This window comes from Trifolium pratense, linkage group LG2 (genome assembly GCF_020283565.1).
Source record: "Trifolium pratense cultivar HEN17-A07 linkage group LG2, ARS_RC_1.1, whole genome shotgun sequence".
Lineage (NCBI taxonomy): Eukaryota > Viridiplantae > Streptophyta > Magnoliopsida > Fabales > Fabaceae > Trifolium > Trifolium pratense.
This window is the reverse complement of record NC_060060.1, coordinates 50,465,126-50,485,050: the sequence shown is the minus strand read 5'-3', so window position 1 is coordinate 50,485,050 and position 19,925 is coordinate 50,465,126. Positions and strand designations below refer to the sequence as shown.

General features: G+C 37.2%; 2 protein-coding genes across 2 annotated transcripts; both read left to right on the top strand.

The window, feature by feature from the left end:
* Positions 1 to 13,191: 13,191 nt before the first annotated feature.
* Positions 13,192 to 16,106, top strand: LOC123908756 (IQ domain-containing protein IQM2-like). The gene is made up of 8 exons (XM_045959476.1): positions 13,192 to 13,346; positions 13,552 to 13,959; positions 14,050 to 14,230; positions 14,319 to 14,407; positions 14,508 to 14,595; positions 14,885 to 15,124; positions 15,317 to 15,418; positions 15,525 to 16,106. Exons 2-8 carry the CDS (start codon positions 13,598 to 13,600, stop codon positions 15,729 to 15,731), a joined length of 1,269 nt encoding a protein of 422 aa, XP_045815432.1. The 5' UTR covers positions 13,192 to 13,346; positions 13,552 to 13,597; the 3' UTR covers positions 15,732 to 16,106.
* A 223-nt stretch (positions 16,107 to 16,329) lies between these two features.
* Positions 16,330 to 19,232, top strand: LOC123908757 (serine/arginine-rich SC35-like splicing factor SCL33). Its single transcript, XM_045959477.1, has 5 exons — positions 16,330 to 16,568; positions 16,670 to 16,747; positions 17,279 to 17,440; positions 18,310 to 18,453; positions 18,748 to 19,232. Exons 1-5 carry the CDS (start codon positions 16,420 to 16,422, stop codon positions 18,947 to 18,949), a joined length of 735 nt encoding a protein of 244 aa, XP_045815433.1. The 5' UTR covers positions 16,330 to 16,419; the 3' UTR covers positions 18,950 to 19,232.
* The last annotated feature ends 693 nt before the right edge of the window (positions 19,233 to 19,925 follow it).

Sequence of the window (19,925 nt, the reverse complement as noted above, 5' to 3'; positions counted from 1 at the left end):
TTCTGATCTGGAAACTCGGTAGAAATGGAGATCGATTACAGAACCTAATTCACCGCCGTTCAATTCTGCGTGGTCCATTTCCGGCGAATTCGAATTCAAAACGGCGTTTGTTGTTGTTGGATCTGTAATTAATGGTGGAAGCTTGTTAGGGTTTGATTATTGAAACACAGAGCTTCCAAATCGAACAAACGAACACAACATTACAAAATTCTAAACAAATCGAACACAACATTACAAAATTAAGAACAAACAATGTTTATTTTCAACAACGTGCGCGTTAATAATTTACAACCAAACAACAAAATTTTTAAATATGTTCACCTTTTTTTCAACCTCCATTGTAGTTGATCCAAGTTTTAATTTCTAATAAGTCCAAAGAAAAACCATCAAAACTAAAAGTTGAAGTTCATGGAGACATAGATTGTTAATAATACTCACCCAAAATCTCATATAAAACCATAAAAACTTAAACTTCCTTTCATACAAACTTGTATTGTTCATGTATATGCCCAAAATTGTAGAATCATCTTTCATACTTCAAATCATCTTCGAATAGTTGAAGAAAAAAAAGATAAAAACTTAAACTTTATGTTCATACACACATTTATTGTTTATGTCTATAACTGATGACGAATCGTCACACTCTCTAATCCAGGCCTATTTTAGCAACATTGGATGCATTTTAGTAGGTTTTTAGCAATAAATATAAGAGAAATCTAACCATAAGCTTGATTACTTGTTTTGCAAGAAAACAGGAAAAATTGCAGGAAATGGATGTTTTTCACTACGCTGGGGGCGTAGCCCATCACGCGCCGCGTGATGGAGCTCACAGGGAGCCAAGATTTTCACTCTGATCACGCGCGGCGTGATACCTGACCACGCGCGGCGTGAAGCCTTGTTCAAAAAGAAGATTGCTCTCTGACTTGATCACGCGCCGCGTGATACCGTTATCACGCGCGGCGTAGTTGATGGATCTGCAACCACGCGCGGCGTGATAGATCTGGCGCGCGGCGTGGTTGCGTTCAGTATATATGGTTTCTGCATAATTCTGTTTTCGGGTTGGAAAATTCTGCAAATTTGATCTACATTCTGGGTTTGGAAACTTCAAGATTGGGATTCAAGACTCCAGAGGAGAGCTCCAAGCACATCGATAGCATGGATTCACAAGCCATGACATTGGAGCTAGGACGCGAACGAAGGGAGATGAGGAGCTAAGCTTCTTTGGAGGTAGGATCTAGGATAGTCTAGGATGTAGATGGATCAGTTGTAATCTGCTATATGTGTAAGGATCTACTCTGTTCATAGTGTTGATTTAATGCAATTCGATGCCTAATGCTTTATAATCCTTCATTAGTGTTGTAATGATTTCGAGTTAAGTCACGTGCGAGAGTATTGATTTAATTTCTGAACTGAATTGCATTGAGCGCTCGAGTGTTTCCGGTCGAGAGATTGAGACATAGAGTGTAGCGAACGATTGACGCGCGTTAATATCATTCGTTGTAGGTAGCTTCCACCCGAGAGATCGGGGGAGTATCGACAACGAATAGAGTGGATTTTGACAAGAGATTGCGATTCACTAATTTGTCGATCTAGTTGTGAACACTTGAGTAGATTCCTATGATATAGTAGATTGCATGTGGTTTAGCTATAGACTAGGCGATTCCGATGATTCTACCTCGCTTTTCCATTATATCAAAGCACGTTTTCTAACAATTCATCACTCAACATACCCCCAATTTATGTGTATTTCTTGCATAATGTTTATGAGCACTATTCGACTAGTTTAATCACACAATCCCTGTGGATCGACATTTTTATTACTACGTGATAATTCGTTCACTTGCGAAAATTATCCATCAAGTTTTTGGCGCCGTTGCCGGGGATTGTGATTGATTCGACAAGGCGATAGTGTTCATATTTTCTGTGTTTTCTTTATTTTTCTGTTTGATATTTTTTCTCCCGGAGCGTTCTACTTGTGTGTTCCTTGTGCATGCGGAGAACAGGTCCCATTGCGCTGCAATTCGATCCAGAAATTGAAAAGACAGCTCGCGCAATTCGGAAGGCAACAAGGGAAGCTCAAGCTTCAAGAGGAACAGCTTTGCTAGGTGGTACACCGGACTGTCAAGGACAGATTTCAGCCACAATGGAAGAAGAGCAGGTTCCACCGGTTCCTCAACCACAAAGGCGTACGCTCGGTGATTATGGGAGAAGAGACAATGACGCGTTGGTAAATCAAGGCTTTCAGCCGGCGAATCCTGTCTCATTTGACATCAAGAACACGGTCCTCTCCGCCCTAAAAGAGAATCCTTATTCAGGATCGGAAGCTCAATGCCCGAACTTACACTTGTCTCACTTCTATGAAGCCTGCGACTATACCGATCCACCGGGGGTGAGCGAATCAGACAAAAGACTGAGGTTATTCAAGCATTCTCTCACCGGCCGTGCTAAAGATTGGTTGGACACGATACCCGCCGGAACGATTGAGACTTGGAGACAGCTGGAGCGGAAGTTCTTAGATCGTTACTTTCCCATTCACAAGTTTCTAGAAAGAAGGGCTGAAATTAGCAACTTCGAGCAAGCGGATGGGGAAACGTTGTATGATGCTTGGGAGCGGTTCAAAGTTTGTCTTAAGAGGTGTCCGAATCACGGTTTCGATGGCCACAATCAGATGCAAATGTTTACCCAAGGTTTGAGGGCTCAAACGCGAATGATACTTGACGCATCAGCCGGTGGTTCGTTGAAGAACCGTGACGAAACTGAAGCAAGAGAATTGGTGGAAAGCATGGCTCAAAACGAGTATAGAGCTACTAATGATAGAGGAGCCAAGAAGAAAGGCGGAGTGTTGGAATTGGATACTCAAACAGCACTATTGGCACAACAAAAGCTCATGACTAGCCAAATGGAAGCAATGATGAAGCTGCTGTCCAATCCACAAGTTCAATCTTCTCCAATAGGTAAAATTGACAATGTGCGCTGTGATTTTTGTTTGCAGGACCACCCAAATGGCGGATGCTTCCCGGAGGGTTCAGAGGAGGCTCGCTACTTAGCCAATTTCCGGAAGCCGTACAACAACAATAACAACGGTTCCGGGTGGGGGAACGATATGCAAGGTCAAGGTGCACCGCAACAGCAGCAAAGGCCTCCATCAAGGATGGAAGAGACTCTAAATCAGTTCATGCTCATGACCCAAAGCAACTTTGAAGCGATGAAATCGAGTCAAGCAACCTCTAACAAGAATCATGAAGCTTCTATAAAGAATCTTGAGGTGCAAATGGGTCAGCTGTCAAGACAGTTTTCTATGTTGCAAAATCAAGGAGGTTTCGGTGGAAACACTCATGATAATCTGAAAAATGAAACTTGCAATGGAATCACGTTGAGGAGTAGAGAGATACCGGAAAGGCCAGCTGTGGAGAAGCCTTTGAAAAAGAAGGTCATTGAGGAAGAGATTGAAAATAAGCAAGAGGTTGTAGTTGAAAATGAGAGACATGAGGGAGAAGTGGAAAATGAAATTATGTCTAAGGAAGTTGAGATTAGTGAGGATGAGGAAGAAGGAGTTGAAAAACAGAGGGAGATAAAAGAAAAAGAGAGTAAGAAGGTTGAGAAAGGTAAGGGAGTTGATGAATCGCCATATGCTAGGATGCCTTTTCCTAGGAGAAAGAAAGTTAAGAATCAAGAGCAAGAGAAGGAGTTCAAGAAGTTCATGAAGGTGTTGAACAAGCTTGAGATGGCTATACCATTGGTTGAGGCATTGGAGCAAATGCCGAGTTATGCAAAGTTTTTGAAGGAACTGCTCACAAAGAAAAGAAAACCGTTAGATGATGAAATGGTAAGTATGACGGAAGAATGCAGCGCCCTCATTCAACGGAAGTTACCTCAGAAAAAGAAAGATCCGGGGAGCTTTACAATTCCATGCTCTATTGGAAATCTCACTATTGGAAAGGCTTTATGTGATTTGGGTGCTAGCATAAATTTGATGTCGTTATCAATGATGAAGAAAATACCGGGAGCGGTAGCAAAGCCGACAAAGATGAGTCTCTCTTTGGCGGATAGATCGATTGTGCATCCGGAAGGGATTCTCCATGATGTACTGGTTAAGGTTGCTGGGTTTGTTTTTCCCGCAGATTTTGTGGTTTTAGACATAGAAGAAACTCGGGATTGGGAGCCCTTGCTCCTTGGTAGACCCTTTCTAGCAACTAGCCGAGCGTTGATCGATGTGGAAATGGGTGAGCTCATGCTAAGGACCGATGATCAGCAGGTCACATTCAATGTCTTTGATAAGATGGAGTGTGATGATGGAGACCCACAATGTTTTAAAATCCAGGTTTATGATCATATTGTTAAAGATGCTCTTAAGTTACCTTGGAATGCACACTACTTGCCATATGATGGCACTACCTTTCCTTAGCCCCTAGGGGCATGGAACGTCAAGCGTCGGGACGTTAAACAAGCGCTGGTTGGGAGGCAACCCAACGGGTTCTAATGATTTAGTTTGTTTTGTTTTTGAAGTATGTAGGTAGGTATGCAGCAGAAGCAAGGACGGAAGCAAAACAGGGCAGAACAGAGCTCTACTAAGCCAGGGGCGCAGTACAATCACGCGCGGCGTGATCCTTCAACACAGAGGAAGGGGTTTTTCAGAATCTACTACGCGCGGCGTGGGGATGCATCACGCGCTGCGTGAAACCTTGAGAATTATGGACTCTCTGACTAGTGCTTACGCGCCGCGTGATGGTGATTACGCGCGGCGTGGCCTGTTTGAAAGAAGTTCTTGACCGTTACAATTGGTACTACGCGCGGCGTAGCAGGGGTCACGCGCGGCGTGGTTACACAGGAAAGCGTGTAAAATTTGAATTTCTTCATCTTCCCAACCAATCCATCAATCCCATCATCAATCCACACGCCCTCTCACACGGAAAACTCCATTGTTAACCCATTTTCATCTCCCAAACCTCTCCAATTTCATCTCTAATCACTTCCAATCATCTCATTCCTTCACATTCACATACAACCCATTTCAATCATTTCAAATTCACTCCAAATTCCTCATTGCACCACTTTCCCAAATTGACCCATTTCAACCTCCCTACTATCACCATGTTGACACGGCTAACCGGAAAGGGAAAGAAGAAGAGTGATGCTAATCCAACACAAGAGCCACCAAAGAAAGCAAGAACAAAGATGAGTGCAAGCAAGGGCCAATCTTCTCGGTCCGCGGAAGCATCTCCTCCTCGCCGGAGCAATGTGACTCAACCACAGGTCCACCCCCACTTCATCAGTACAGTTCATGAAAAAAGGTACACAAAAATCCAAACCTTTACTATTAATCAAGAAAAAGGTTTTGGAGAGGACTTGTTGAAGGGTGTTGCTGAGTTAGGAAATGAGATTAAGTCTAGAAAATGGGGGAAGTTTAATAAGTTGATGATTAAAGATGAAGCTAATCCGGGTAATCAGATGTGGGTAAGGGAGTTTCTCGCAAACGCTTATTTGCCTGACCAGTCGTCGGTTCCGGAGTTCTATTCGACAGTTAGGGGAATAAGAGTGTACTATTCCGCAGCTCACATTAATACATTATTGGGTTGTCGTGTGAGAGGTGCTTGTGAGTTGGTATCCGAGAAGGAACGAATTTCTAATGGTGGCCTTGCGGTGAGAGAAGAGTTAAAGGCGATTGTTTGTAGGCCTGGAGCTAGATGGCTGTCACACTCAGCCTCTTCCCTTCCTACTAGGTTGAGTTTGACGAGTTTTAACCCTATTCACCGTGCTTGGGGTGAATTTTGGCTTAAGAATGTTAGAGTGGTTGGTAATAACTCTGAAATCCAGATTGATAATGTTGCTGCTGTTCGATTATTAGCTGATGGTCGTTATGTCGACCTTGGTCTTTGGTTACAACAGGATTTATATGAAATGGCAAATAATAATAATCCGACTTTTACTTTGGGGCATTGCAACTTAATTGCTGCTTTGTGTAGAGCAAGCAATGTCCCAATGAATGTGCAAGAAGGTGACTTACATCCCGTCCGTCCACTATCTTTATCATACTTTGAGAAGAGATTTGAGAGAGGTCCTATTGTGCCCCGAGGTGAGGGGAATGCTGCAAGGGAGGAAGCTTTGAGGGAAGAAGAAGAGATTAATCGGTTTGAAGAGGGTAATCATCCGGATCAACAGGGGGATCCGGTACATGAGAATCACGATATACCAGCTCAGGACCCTCCTCGTTACTCTCATGATATGAATCAGCTTGCTTCTATGTTGCATCAGATGGAGATTTCTCAATACTCCGGGCTGCCGAATCTCTACTTTGATACCGCCTCTTCCATGTACACCGAGGCGATGACTTACCGGTCTACTTTCCCTCCTCCTACTTTTGGGACTTTGTATCCGGATGATGCCGATTGGGGGGCACATCAGGCGAGGGAGCTGACATCATTCCAGGCCAGGCAAGCTTACAATTCTGGTTTGAGAACTTCTGAGTTGGCTGAGATCGAGAGGCGACGCCGGGTTGAGCAGGATGAGGCAGCCGCTATGGAGAGGGAGATGCTGGATGTGGATGGGCTGAATCTGAACTTGAATAGCCCGTTCACAAACTATTTCACTGGCCAGCCGGATGACACCGTTTGACGTCTTTGGTTATGATCTCTGCTGCTGCTACTACTCTACTACTCTATCTTTACTTTTACCTTCTACTACTTTACTTTTGTTGGTTTGTAATAATAATTTGATGTTGCTTGGATTTGGCTGGATTGTACTATTTTAACCGTGAATTTGAACTTTGTCATGTTTGATTGTGGAATGGTTTTTACTTTTAGAGTTTGATTCAATACTTTGGCATGTTCCTTCTTGTTACTTGAGTATCAATTGCTTGATTTTCTCCGTGTGTGATATGTGAAACCTGCAGTGCAATAGCTTGTTGCACTCATGTGATCAAGAGGCAAAGGAAGGGAACGCACACTTTTTGACCGGTTCTTTGATTCGACCCAACCGTGAGGTATTGAGCCAAACACTCCTTTTTCTTCTATGTGTGATATCCACTCATGTATTGTCTCTCGATTTTGCTTGTCGTCTTTTTATTTGATTGGTACTTTTGTAGCACACACGAGGCATGTTCCTTGGTACCTTTGAGCCTTTCTATCCACCCTTACATATAATTATCCTTTGCTTAACCAATTTGAGCTGAAAAATAATATGTTATTTTGCACAACCTTAAGAACATTTTAAAGAAAAAAAGGAATGACTTTCTTGGAGGTTAGGCACCTAATTAGTGTTTGATGCGCATTGCTCACCACTAAGTTTGGGGTTGCTCTTTGGAATTAGCAACAAATAAAGTTTGGGGTGAGGGTACTAGAGAACTTATAAAAGTTTTGATTGAAAAATTTCAAAAATTGCAAGGCAAAGAAGAAGAGAAAGAAAAGAAGAGAATGAAAAAAAAAAAAAACAAAACAAACACGATGAATGAATATGAAACAAAAACAAAAAAATATGGAAAAGAAGTGATAGCCTTGAATTCAAAAGAATTGCAAAACTTTGTTTGATGAGTTGAAAAAGTTCTCTAGTCCACTATATTTCAAAAGAATAAGGGTTGGTTTATGAAAATGTTCTTTGACTAATAGGGGGATCTAACTCCAAGTTTTTCTACTACTTATCCAAAATGTCACCATCCACCCTAGCCAAGCCACGTTATAACCCTAAAAGACCTCTAATGTGTGTGCACAAAGTGAACCGAATGAATTCTTAGACTACTTGCAAAATTATTGTTGACTTGCATTGATGTGTTGATTTGAGTGAATTACCAAAACTGAAGAGTGCATGTGAGTAGTGTGATGAAATCATAGAGCCTTGGTCGAAAAGTGTGAACTACTTGAAAATGTCTTGCGAGAACGATTGTGCAATTGAGCATTGTTTGCAGGTGGATCATTGATCATCAGGTGATTCTCACGTATGTATGATTCGAGTGAATTTAAGGAAAATGCCAAGGTCTTGACACAAAAGCTTGAGGTAAAAGTTGTTTCCTTGAGGACAAGCAAAAGGTTTAAGTTTGGGGTTGTGATGACGAATCGTCACACTCTCTAATCCAGGCCTATTTTAGCAACATTGGATGCATTTTAGTAGGTTTTTAGCAATAAATATAAGAGAAATCTAACCATAAGCTTGATTACTTGTTTTGCAAGAAAACAGGAAAAATTGCAGGAAATGGATGTTTTTCACTACGCTGGGGGCGTAGCCCATCACGCGCCGCGTGATGGAGCTCACAGGGAGCCAAGATTTTCACTCTGATCACGCGCGGCGTGATACCTGACCACGCGCGGCGTGAAGCCTTGTTCAAAAAGAAGATTGCTCTCTGACTTGATCACGCGCCGCGTGATACCGTTATCACGCGCGGCGTAGTTGATGGATCTGCAACCACGCGCGGCGTGATAGATCTGGCGCGCGGCGTGGTTGCGTTCAGTATATATGGTTTCTGCATAATTCTGTTTTCGGGTTGGAAAATTCTGCAAATTTGATCTACATTCTGGGTTTGGAAACTTCAAGATTGGGATTCAAGACTCCAGAGGAGAGCTCCAAGCACATCGATAGCATGGATTCACAAGCCATGACATTGGAGCTAGGACGCGAACGAAGGGAGATGAGGAGCTAAGCTTCTTTGGAGGTAGGATCTAGGATAGTCTAGGATGTAGATGGATCAGTTGTAATCTGCTATATGTGTAAGGATCTACTCTGTTCATAGTGTTGATTTAATGCAATTCGATGCCTAATGCTTTATAATCCTTCATTAGTGTTGTAATGATTTCGAGTTAAGTCACGTGCGAGAGTATTGATTTAATTTCTGAACTGAATTGCATTGAGCGCTCGAGTGTTTCCGGTCGAGAGATTGAGACATAGAGTGTAGCGAACGATTGACGCGCGTTAATATCATTCGTTGTAGGTAGCTTCCACCCGAGAGATCGGGGGAGTATCGACAACGAATAGAGTGGATTTTGACAAGAGATTGCGATTCACTAATTTGTCGATCTAGTTGTGAACACTTGAGTAGATTCCTATGATATAGTAGATTGCATGTGGTTTAGCTATAGACTAGGCGATTCCGATGATTCTACCTCGCTTTTCCATTATATCAAAGCACGTTTTCTAACAATTCATCACTCAACATACCCCCAATTTATGTGTATTTCTTGCATAATGTTTATGAGCACTATTCGACTAGTTTAATCACACAATCCCTGTGGATCGATATTTTTATTACTACGTGATAATTCGTTCACTTGCGAAAATTATCCATCAATAACAAAAAACACCATAACTGAAAAAAACACCATAAAAACATAAACTTTGTGTTCATTCCCACATGTATTGTTCATGTATAAAACCAAAATTGTATCATCATATTTGATACTTCAAATACACAACCAAAAGTGAAAAAAAAAACCATATAAACTAAAACTTGAAGTTCTTACACACATGTATGATTAATGTTTATAACCAAAATCCTAGGACCATCTTCCATACTTCCAATACACAACCAAAAAGTGAAAAAATAAAAAAATTTTGAAGAATCTGTATGTTCATGTAAGTGTGGATTTTTTCTACCTTTTTTTCAACCTCCAATGTAGTAGATCCAAGCTTTGATTTCTAAAAAGAAAAAGAAAAAAAAAATACACGAAAACAAACATTTTTTAGCATCATTCATCAAACAAAGTAAAATTTGAAGTGATATGAAGACAACATAACCTTTTTTATCTGATCCATAGCAACAAATGTTCAACAAATCTTCGGTTGAAAGATGATGTTCAACTTTGATCTCTCACACTCTCTTTTCACAAATTCTTCGTTTTGGAGGGAGATGAAAGGAGATGAAAGGAGATGTTGGAAGTTGAGTGATAGATGTCAAGGAAGTGACAACATAGAGAGTAGTTCAAAATTTGGTTGGGCAATGTGAAGCAAAATTGTGAAATACCATTCAAGGCCAATGTCTTACCTTTGAAACAAAAATGCCTTAGTTTAATAAGTGAAGGGCAATGAGGTCAATGTGCCAAAAGGTGGGGCCAGAATGGATAAGAGAACTTTCATCAATTAATACCAAGATTGCCCTTATTTGAAGAAGTAAAAAAAACAAAAACAAAAAAAGTACCTAGAGGGCAACATCAGGTTTTTGGTATCATCTTATTTTCTTATATTTATAGTAGAAGATGCTAGCTAAATACTAGACACCCCAAAAAAGCTTGGTCGCCTAGAAATGATTTTTTTTTTTTTACCTAGTATAAATAGATCCGTAAATCAGAATTTGAGACTAATTATAAATATAGGTTCCGCATATATTATAAAAGAACATGCAAGCTTATTAATATGAGTAAAAAACATAGGTCCCACAAACATTACACAAAACATTAGGTCATTGTATTAACATATGAGTATAAATATATGTCATGTAGAAATTATGAAAGAATTGACAACCTTATTAATATATTAATAAAAAACATAGGTCTCGTAAAAATCAACAAAATAATTAGGTCCCTGTATTAATATATGATCTATTATAACCCGTAAAATTATAAAAAATTAATTTATACGTCAAAAATGAATAAGGGGCAAATTGGGAATTTCATTAGTATCTTCTTTTCTTATATAGTAGATTTTTGTTTTTATGATTACATAAAATTACAATTATCGATTAAAATTAAATTAAAATAAAATTTATGAAAGTTTGGAACAGAGGGTGACTGATTGAAATTTGGTGCAAAACCAAAATTAGGTATGTTTTGAGGATGTTGGTTGGAAAATTGATTTGGATTTTGAAAATTGTTGGAATTTTGATAATTGTTGGGATAATTAGAAGAATTTTGGCCGTTGAAATGATTATTGGGATCCATTTCACAAAAAAAAAGACTAATACTTCAAGATTAACACTAATAGAAAGATAATAATAATATTAATATAGTGAAAAAATCGATTTTTTTCCAGTGTCCAAATCAAATGAACCAAGTCTCTATTTATAGACAAAAAAAAATCATGAATTTTGGTGAAAAAATAAAAAAATAAAAAATTAATTTGCAACGAAATAATTGAGTTCAAAGTATTAAATGGATAAAAATCCAACCAACCAATCACAGCCAGCCACATGGCTGAATAACACACACTCTCTCTCTCTCTCTCCGCGTTTTGCACTGCCTCACTCTCACCCTTAGCGCGTGTGGTACACGCGCCTCCTACAGACCACAAAACGCCTGCCGCGTGTCCCCCTTTATCAGTTTCAACTCTGTTGAGTTTTTTCATCTCTCCCTTCCATGTCATTTTCAACACTACTTCCATTGAACTGGTTTGTGCAGTTGAAACATATCTTCAACATGACCATTGTACATGGTCTAAGTTGAGTGATGCTATCTACCGGTAGAGTGGTAGTGCCACTACCGTAGTGGTACTACTACTCTTTATTTTATTTTATTTTGTCGTTCACTACTATTCTTTATTTAATACTATTAGTATTACTACTTATAAACAGTGAGATAAAATGGAGAGGATCTTGTCATCTTGATTTTCTTTAATGCTACAAGTATAAACAAAAGGGTCTTGTTCCCTAAAGTACATGTTAAGATATCCTAATATAGAAACTCAATATTTAATAATACAAGAAATTAAATGCTTCAAAAGTTAAAATGCACAAATTAATATTTAATAATTTCTATTTTTGCTTCCTTAACATGTGCCCTCCTAAACAAAATTCATTTTTTGGTCACTATATATACTCCCCATTTTTTATTATTATTAAAGTTTTGGAAATATAATTAAATGCAGTAACGTGACATTTTTTTGTCCAATTATTTAACATATATTTGAAAATTATTCAAAACTATAGTAATAATCTAATAGAGAGATAATGGAGAGGATTCCAATTCCATTTTTTTAAGTTGATCGCATGATTAATCATTTTTTTAAGCACCGTAGAAGTATTTTCAGCAACTTTTGGTCCTAAATATTTTTCGTCACACCTTTCGCTTAATGCTTTTAAGCAAACTGATGTGTAGTTTCACATTTTGACATTCATGTTTCTACTTTCCTTATTTATGGATTGGAGGATTTGCCAAGAAGTGTTGGCGATTGTGATGCCTTAATTTATTGCTAAAATTTGAGGAGTATTCGAATGGGTTAGTTTCTCAAAGGTGGAAGTCAGTATACTATATATAGATTCCAAGAATGTCTTCCAGTGCATTAGAACGGGAAGGGTGCAGGGATTTTGTCCCAATTTTCTTTAGCTCATGCATATAAGAGAAATAATTTTTGTCCCAATATTAGGAGAGATTAATCTTTTAAGTGAATTTAAATTATTTTAAAAGATTAATTTTTATATTTGTGGAGTCTGACGAAAATAGACTTGGATGTTAGGATGGACAATTTATTATGCAATATTTATCAACTTTAAACATGACATCTTAACTCAAAATCTTCTTACTTATAACATGTCAAAACCTCGACTCCTCCTTGAAATACCAACAATTGTAATAGTCACTATAGCAAACATATTGATTGTGGCAAAAAATTATAAATTAGTCTGCTTAAAAAGTCACAGGTATATGTCTTGGTGCATACGCTTAACGAAACTTAACAACATATATAACAGTATACTATATTTGGAGGGGTTAATCTTAGTCAATCAAGTGTGTCACTGTTAAACTTGGACCAAGTAATAAATAAGCTTGGAGCTTAAGCTACGTAACTACTTACGCGGAGGTACGAGCTTACTACTACAGTATAATTTTCTTAGATGACATGACATAAGCAATGACAAAATAGTTCATCAATAATCATACTTAATCTTGTTCCAAAACCTCAACTAAATATAACTTAAAATCAACTGAGGTTAGACTTTTACAACGGAGTGAAAATCAAAGTTTAAATTATGCAGAAAGAAATATTCGTATTTAATATCCAATAAATATAAGAGTGTTTCTTCAAATAGAATTACTTGAAGAAATTTAAGTTATAAAAATAAGAAGAAAAATCGCGACTTAAAATATTTGTAATTTGTTGGTTATGTCATCACATACGTACAAAAGGTGTGTGTATGTGGAATTTGTGTGTTTTACAAAAATAAAATAGAAAAAGACAAAGAATAATCCTACTCCTAAATACTTGGTGTTATGTTGTTATAGTCAAAAAGTCAACACCTCATGGTTGAGAAAAAAGGAAGGAACATTGTTGTCTTTCTCTGTCAACTCTCTCTCTCTTCACTTTCATCCAATATAAATTAAGTGACAGAGTAATCTCATCATGTAATCACAACTACTTGAGTTTAATTTCCTCAAATCACATAAACATTCTTATAACTTATTTTCAACCTCATTTCTGTCTTCTTCAACTTTCAGGTACTTTACTCTTTGTTTCTATGATCATTCATTTATTCATTTTAATTCAATAACCATACTAGTAATAGATTATTTTGATGACATTCCATCTATGATCTATCTATTTAGTGTTTAATTATAGAGGTAAAAAAATTTAACAAAATCAATTATATTGAATTAGACACATGAAAAATACATAATCTGATATGCTTTTTGCAATTTTCAGGACATTGGACTATACACAAGTTTCTATACATTGATTTTGTTATCAAATGGGGATTTCTTTGTCATGTCCATTTTCTACATGTAATCATGTGGAAGATAATTTTGATTCAATTATTGCAAAATCTTTGAGCATTGCTTGTGGTGAAGAAGATTTAGAACCAAAAATACTAAAATCTGTAGGTTCTGCAAAGATGACAATACAAAGGTGTATGAGCTTCAAAACAAAAGATATAACAGAAACAATGCCGGTGGTTAACAAAGACATGGAGGATCAGTCCCGTAAATCAACAGTGTTGATTCAGGAGAACGATCCTGAACACATGGCTGCAATTAAATTGCAGAAAGTATACAAGAGTTTTCGCACACGAAGAAAGCTAGCAGATTATGCAACTCTCATTGAACAAAGCTGGTACATTATATTTACTAGAACTTTTGTCCTTAATTGTACACAAATTTAATTTCATGTGTTTTAATTTTGATCTTTTTTAACCATATATAGGTGGAAGCTTTTAGATTTTGCTGAATTAAAACGCAGCTCGATATCTTTCTTTGACATTGAGAAACATGAAACTGCGATTTCACGTTGGTCTAGAGCTAGAACTCGAGCTGCTAAAGTTGGTAAAGGTTTATCAAAAAATGTTAAAGCTAGGAAACTTGCTTTGCTGCATTGGCTTGAAGCTGTAAGTCAAACACTTAATCTTTGATCATATACTATTTGTTATCCATCAATCATTAATTACTGAAATGATTTTGTTTTATGTGAAACAGATCGATCCGCGCCATCGATATGGACATAATCTACATTTCTATTATGACAAATGGCTCAAGTCTCAGAGCAGAGAACCCTTTTTCTATTGGTAATACTCTTTGCAAAATATATTATTCATTATGCATATATAAAATATGCTTCTAAAATAGCCAAAGTTATGAAATTAATCTTATTCTTTGAAATTGTAGGCTAGATATAGGAGAAGGAAAGGAAATAAATCTTGAGAAGTGTCCTAGAACTAAACTTCAACAACAATGTATCAAATATCTTGGTCCTGTAAGTTTCCATCTCCATTTATGTGAACATTCTCTTCTTTTGGGAACCGAATTCAGTGCGGTCAGAGAGAGGTGACTGCACTGCAGTCGGTCATATCTGGATTGTTTGATTAAGATCCGACGGTCCGGATTTTTAGCTTAAATTTTATATTTAAAACGGTTAAAATCTCGGACGGTTCAAATGTCCTGACTGCATGCAGTGTGACTGCACATAATCCAATTCCGTCTTTTGGGCTATCTTTGAATAAAATTATAGTATAGTACTCATTATTTTCATTTTCTTTTTTTAGAAGGAAAGACAATCTTATGAAGTTGTTGTGGAGGATGGAAGATTATTGTACAAGCAATCAAGAGAGCTACTTAACACTACAAAAGAAGGTTCACGTGGCAAGTGGATTTTTGTTCTTAGCACATCTAAGAATTTATATGTTGGTAAAAAGAAGAAAGGTTCATTTCAACATTCTAGCTTTTTAGCTGGAGGAGCCACATCTTGTGCTGGAAGACTAGTCGTTGAACATGGCGTCTTAAAGGTAGGTTTCTAAATTTATTACTCATTTGCTTTACTTTTCTTGCCATTAGTGGCTAAGATGGTTTTTAATTACCGTCGCAGTTATGCTGCAAACTTTATATTGTGGCTGCGAACGCAGATTAAAACTATGGTGGCTAATATTTGATGTTATGGTTAGTTAAAATTAATTTTTTCGGGTTTTTTTCTTCGACAGGCTGTTTGGCCTCACAGTGGTCATTATCGTCCAACCGAAGAGAATTTTAAAGAATTTGTTTCATTTCTTGAGGAAAACAATGTGGACCTTTCCAATGTAAAGGTATAAAATTCAAAAGCTTTATTGTACCTGTCTTTTAGTGGTTTGAGAATTTGTATTTGCTTAAAACATAAAAGATGTGAGAACATATTCTATTGGATATATGTAGATGGCTCCAGTTAATGATGGAATCCACTCATCTGAAGAGGACTTAACTGGGAACATGAGTGGTTTGGAAGATGAAGAAGAGGCTAGTGTTGAAGACTTAATTACAAAGAAGTCCAATTTGATTAAAATTGAGAGTGTGTCTGCACCTAAGACAAGGAAATTCAAGAATTTTGGAAGTTTGGAAGAGAACAAAGTTAGAACAAGTTAATCTGTCTCCAAGAAATGGCTTACTTACTGATACAACTTATTCCTATGTCATGAGTGTATAGGATGTCAAGTTCTTTTATTCTTTTGTGTAAATAGAAAAAGTATAGGAATTTTTGTCAATCTTTCCATTAATTCATGTAGGTAATTTTTTGTTTATTTTTCCATTCATGTATATATTGTACAAGATGAAATTAGACCAATTTTTAAGGTCTATGCTCTTGTAATATTATACAAAGGAAAAAATTCATTATCTTATTATGGATAACATGGTAAATAATTTTAAAACATAAATCTTTAGTCAATGTATAACATGGCATTTAGACAACCTTGTATGGAGACTTCAATGAATCAAATTAGTGTCAGGAAAATGTTAAAGTTTAAGAGAGGACTCAATTTCCAATTGATTATTGAAAATAGATTACTCAATCTAAAGAAGTCATATTCTACGTAGAACATTGCATTATTATATACATAGGATCGAAATTCGAACTTCAAACACTTCATTTATATATAACCTAAGTTAATGGGCCAAAATGGAGAATGATTGGGCCGGGTCGGAGCAACATAAAACGGATCCATAATACAACTACTTGATCGGTGGCAACCCTAAGTTAGGAGAAAGAAAGAATTCGAAGCAAAAGGATCTTACATTACATTATCCGCCACCGGCGTTATCGGAGTCACCGAAGATGAGAGGAAGAAGCTACACTCCATCGCCACCACCACGTTACAGCAGAAGAGGCGGTGGAAGAAGTCCAAGTCCCCGTCGTCGTTACGCTCCCCGTCAAAGCGATCTACCTACCAGTCTTCTTGTTCGTAACCTTCGCCATGACTGTAGGCACGTTTCTTCACCTTTTCCACCAATTAACTATTCTCTTTTCATCTTTTCGTTCAATTTCTTCAAAATTAACAATCGCAATTGTTTTTTTCATCTTTCAGACCTGAAGATCTTCGTAGACCTTTCGGTCAATTTGGTCCTCTTAAGGACATTTATCTCCCTAAAGATTATTACACTGGGTGAGTAATTGCATTTACTAAACATCATCTTTTTTTTATTAAATTATTGTTTTTTGGTGTTGTGAATTTTCCTTTTTGATTTTTAGGGTTTTAATTTCAAATATATAAAATTTGATTTGATTTAGGGTTATATTATTGGGAATTTTTTATTTTTTTTTTAAATTTTATAATTTTGAGACTGCTATAATGTAATAGTAAGTTTCTTAGGTTTTATCAGTGATTTAGAGTTTTGAAGACATGTATGAAGTAAGTAGAAGATGTTATTGGTAATGAAGATTTCAAGCAACTTGACTTTGATTACATTATGAAGATCTTCCAAGTCTTGAAGATTTGATCTTAAATTCATACAAAGGTCAGCAGCCTAGTGCTTGCTTGCTTGTTTTTTATACTGTCCATATGGTTCGGACTGTTTCGGAAAATTCTTAGCACCGATTTTACTCTGATGTACATGGTTCTCGTTCCGAATTTGGTCTATATCATGTGTTGATGCTGTTTTGGTTGGATTTTTCGATTTTATTGGTGTTTTTACAGACAGCCGCGTGGATTTGGTTTTATCCAATTTGTGGATCCTGCTGATGCTGCCGATGCTAAATATCATATGGATGGTCAAGTTCTTCTTGGTAGGGAGCTGACTGTTGTTTTTGCTGAAGAAAATAGAAAGAAGCCAACTGAGATGAGGGTCAGAGAGAGAAGGTACGATTTGCTTCTTCATGTACTTTCTCGATTTGGATTTGAATTTGAATAAATCTATTTGGGTTGGTTGCATGAAGCGGGCGTGATTTGGTGTTGTGGTGAGTTGTTCTAAAACTCTAATCTTTATTTCCGATCCTTGTTCCATTTTCGTGCCGCCTCTCTTCTCTCTGTTCCATTCCATTCGTATGGAGAGGTCCATGGAATGGAATAAAGAGAAATAGAGGCCGCATGAAACTGGATCAAGAACACCGGGAATAAGGAGTAGGGTTTAGGGCAAAATTCCAATATTACCCTCAAGGGCATAAGTCCGTGTGCTGCTCCAACCTGCGACTGAGCAACACCAAATGGCAGCCGCTTCACCCAAATCACCCCCGCTTCGCCATGCCATAAATTTTCCCTGCCACTATTGCGGCTGCGACAGCTGAGATTAACAACATAAATCTTGGGAAACTTACATTTAGGATCATTTTCCATAAATACACATTATAGGATTAGTATAGTAGTTATAGATACTATTGTTTCCACTTTGAAATTCAATGATAATTGTGTGATGTAGCGGTGAAGGTCCTATTTTGTTTCTACTTTTAAGGGAAATGCTCAGCCTGAATTTGTTGTTTGAAATGTTATGTAATTGAGACTTTTCCACCCCCAAGTAATATCAGTGGCTGAAACTAAATTATACTAGGCCAATTTATGGGTCCTAAATTGTTTTGGTGAAACATTAACATTTCCTTGTTTTCTCCAATATTCAAATAATTTCTTTTATTCCTTAATATATTTTTTATTATCAATACTGAAGTATACTGCTTTAAGCTTCAGAGGTGCAGTGAAATTCTGATCGTTTATTTTTAATGTTTATGATTTCACAGTGGTAGGTATTCTGATAGAAGAAGGTCTCCCGCACGCCACTCTCGTTCACCCCGCTATTCCCGGTCTCCACCACCTCGTCACAGATCCCGCTCTCGCGGAAGTCGTGACTATTATTCCCCTCCTAAACGAAGGGAATATTCGAGGTATTGTCCCTTTGTCACTTAATAGCAAATTAGTTTTGATTGCATGTATTTGTATTTATTTCAAATAATGCAATAATGTAATTTCTGTAATTTGGTTCATATTTAATGCGCTTTAGATTGGAAGATACCGTTATTTGGTTGTAGCTTAGGCCAATACAATATGTTTTGCAGTATGTTTTACTTTGTGACTTAACTATATGATTAAGGATGGGTTTTTTCTTGCCATAGATGTTTTTGGGGCCTGTGTTCACAGCTTTAATTATAAGGCCTTTGATACATTTCCTGTTTTTGTAGATCTCTATCACCTGAAGATAGAAGACACAGTCGAGAAAGATCACAGCATAGCAGAGAGAGGTCATACTCACGCTCTCCACCCAAAAATGTGGATGCGAGAAGCCGTAGTCAGAGTCCAGTGAAAGACCCAGTCCAGAGCAGAAGTCCAAGTCCGAACCATGATGTAAGGGAATCGCCCCGCAGTAGGTCCCCCAGTCAGTGACAGTGGAAGAGAATCATTAGACAATTAGATGCTTGGTTTTGTTTGAATATTCAGCAAACACTTGTTTTGTTGTTTTTTCCACTCTGTTAAAATGTATTCGGATTTTAATTTATCGTTTCATATACCAGAGTTGTATTTTGGTTGGATTAAAAGATGTATTAGTGCTAGCAGGATGTTGATTTGAAATTTGATACTATGTTCCATCTAGTTTAGTAGGATAATATTTGTATGGAATTTTCTGGAATTGTTCAACCTGTGTTGTGTGTTTGTTGTTTTGTCGTTATTATGGAGCAAAAATAACTGTGTTGGGTCTCATGACCTCTTTTCTTATTCCACTGATGCCTTCCTAAAAGTTGTGAAAATTGCATTGCATTCTATTTGAATTTGACAGCATTGATACTGTGTAGCAACAATCTGTGAGAATAAACTCTCAATAAATTGGCTCTAGTTAATTGTTTGAAGTGAATATACCTTGAGTTATGTCATCTTAAACTAAATTTCATTGGACATCTATTTTTCCCTAAGTTGCATATATATACTTAAACTTATTTTGGTTGTAAGTTTTAATGCGAGCCCTGAATATGTAAATAATTAATTGGAGAGTAAAAAATGAAACTAAACTTATCCATTAGAGGGGTAAAATGCATTTTTCCAATTTTTATTCACTTGCTGTAATTTTAGTTTTTTAAAAGCACATGGTCAACCTCATCCTAGGAGCAGTAAGAATGTTAGTGGTAAGATCACATTACATAGAAAGGTCAAATATTAGAAAAGTTGGTGGAGACATGTTGTTTGGCATTGCTTCAAATATTAATGTTAATAATGTTTTGGTTCTCAATAGCGCGAAATTTCCACACACCAAGTGTTAAAATATGAACAATATATCATATGTTTCTACAGTCTTTTATCAGATGAGTTGTACTTTCGAGACAGTTAAATATTAAAGTTAAGAATCAATAAAATGATGTGACTTGTA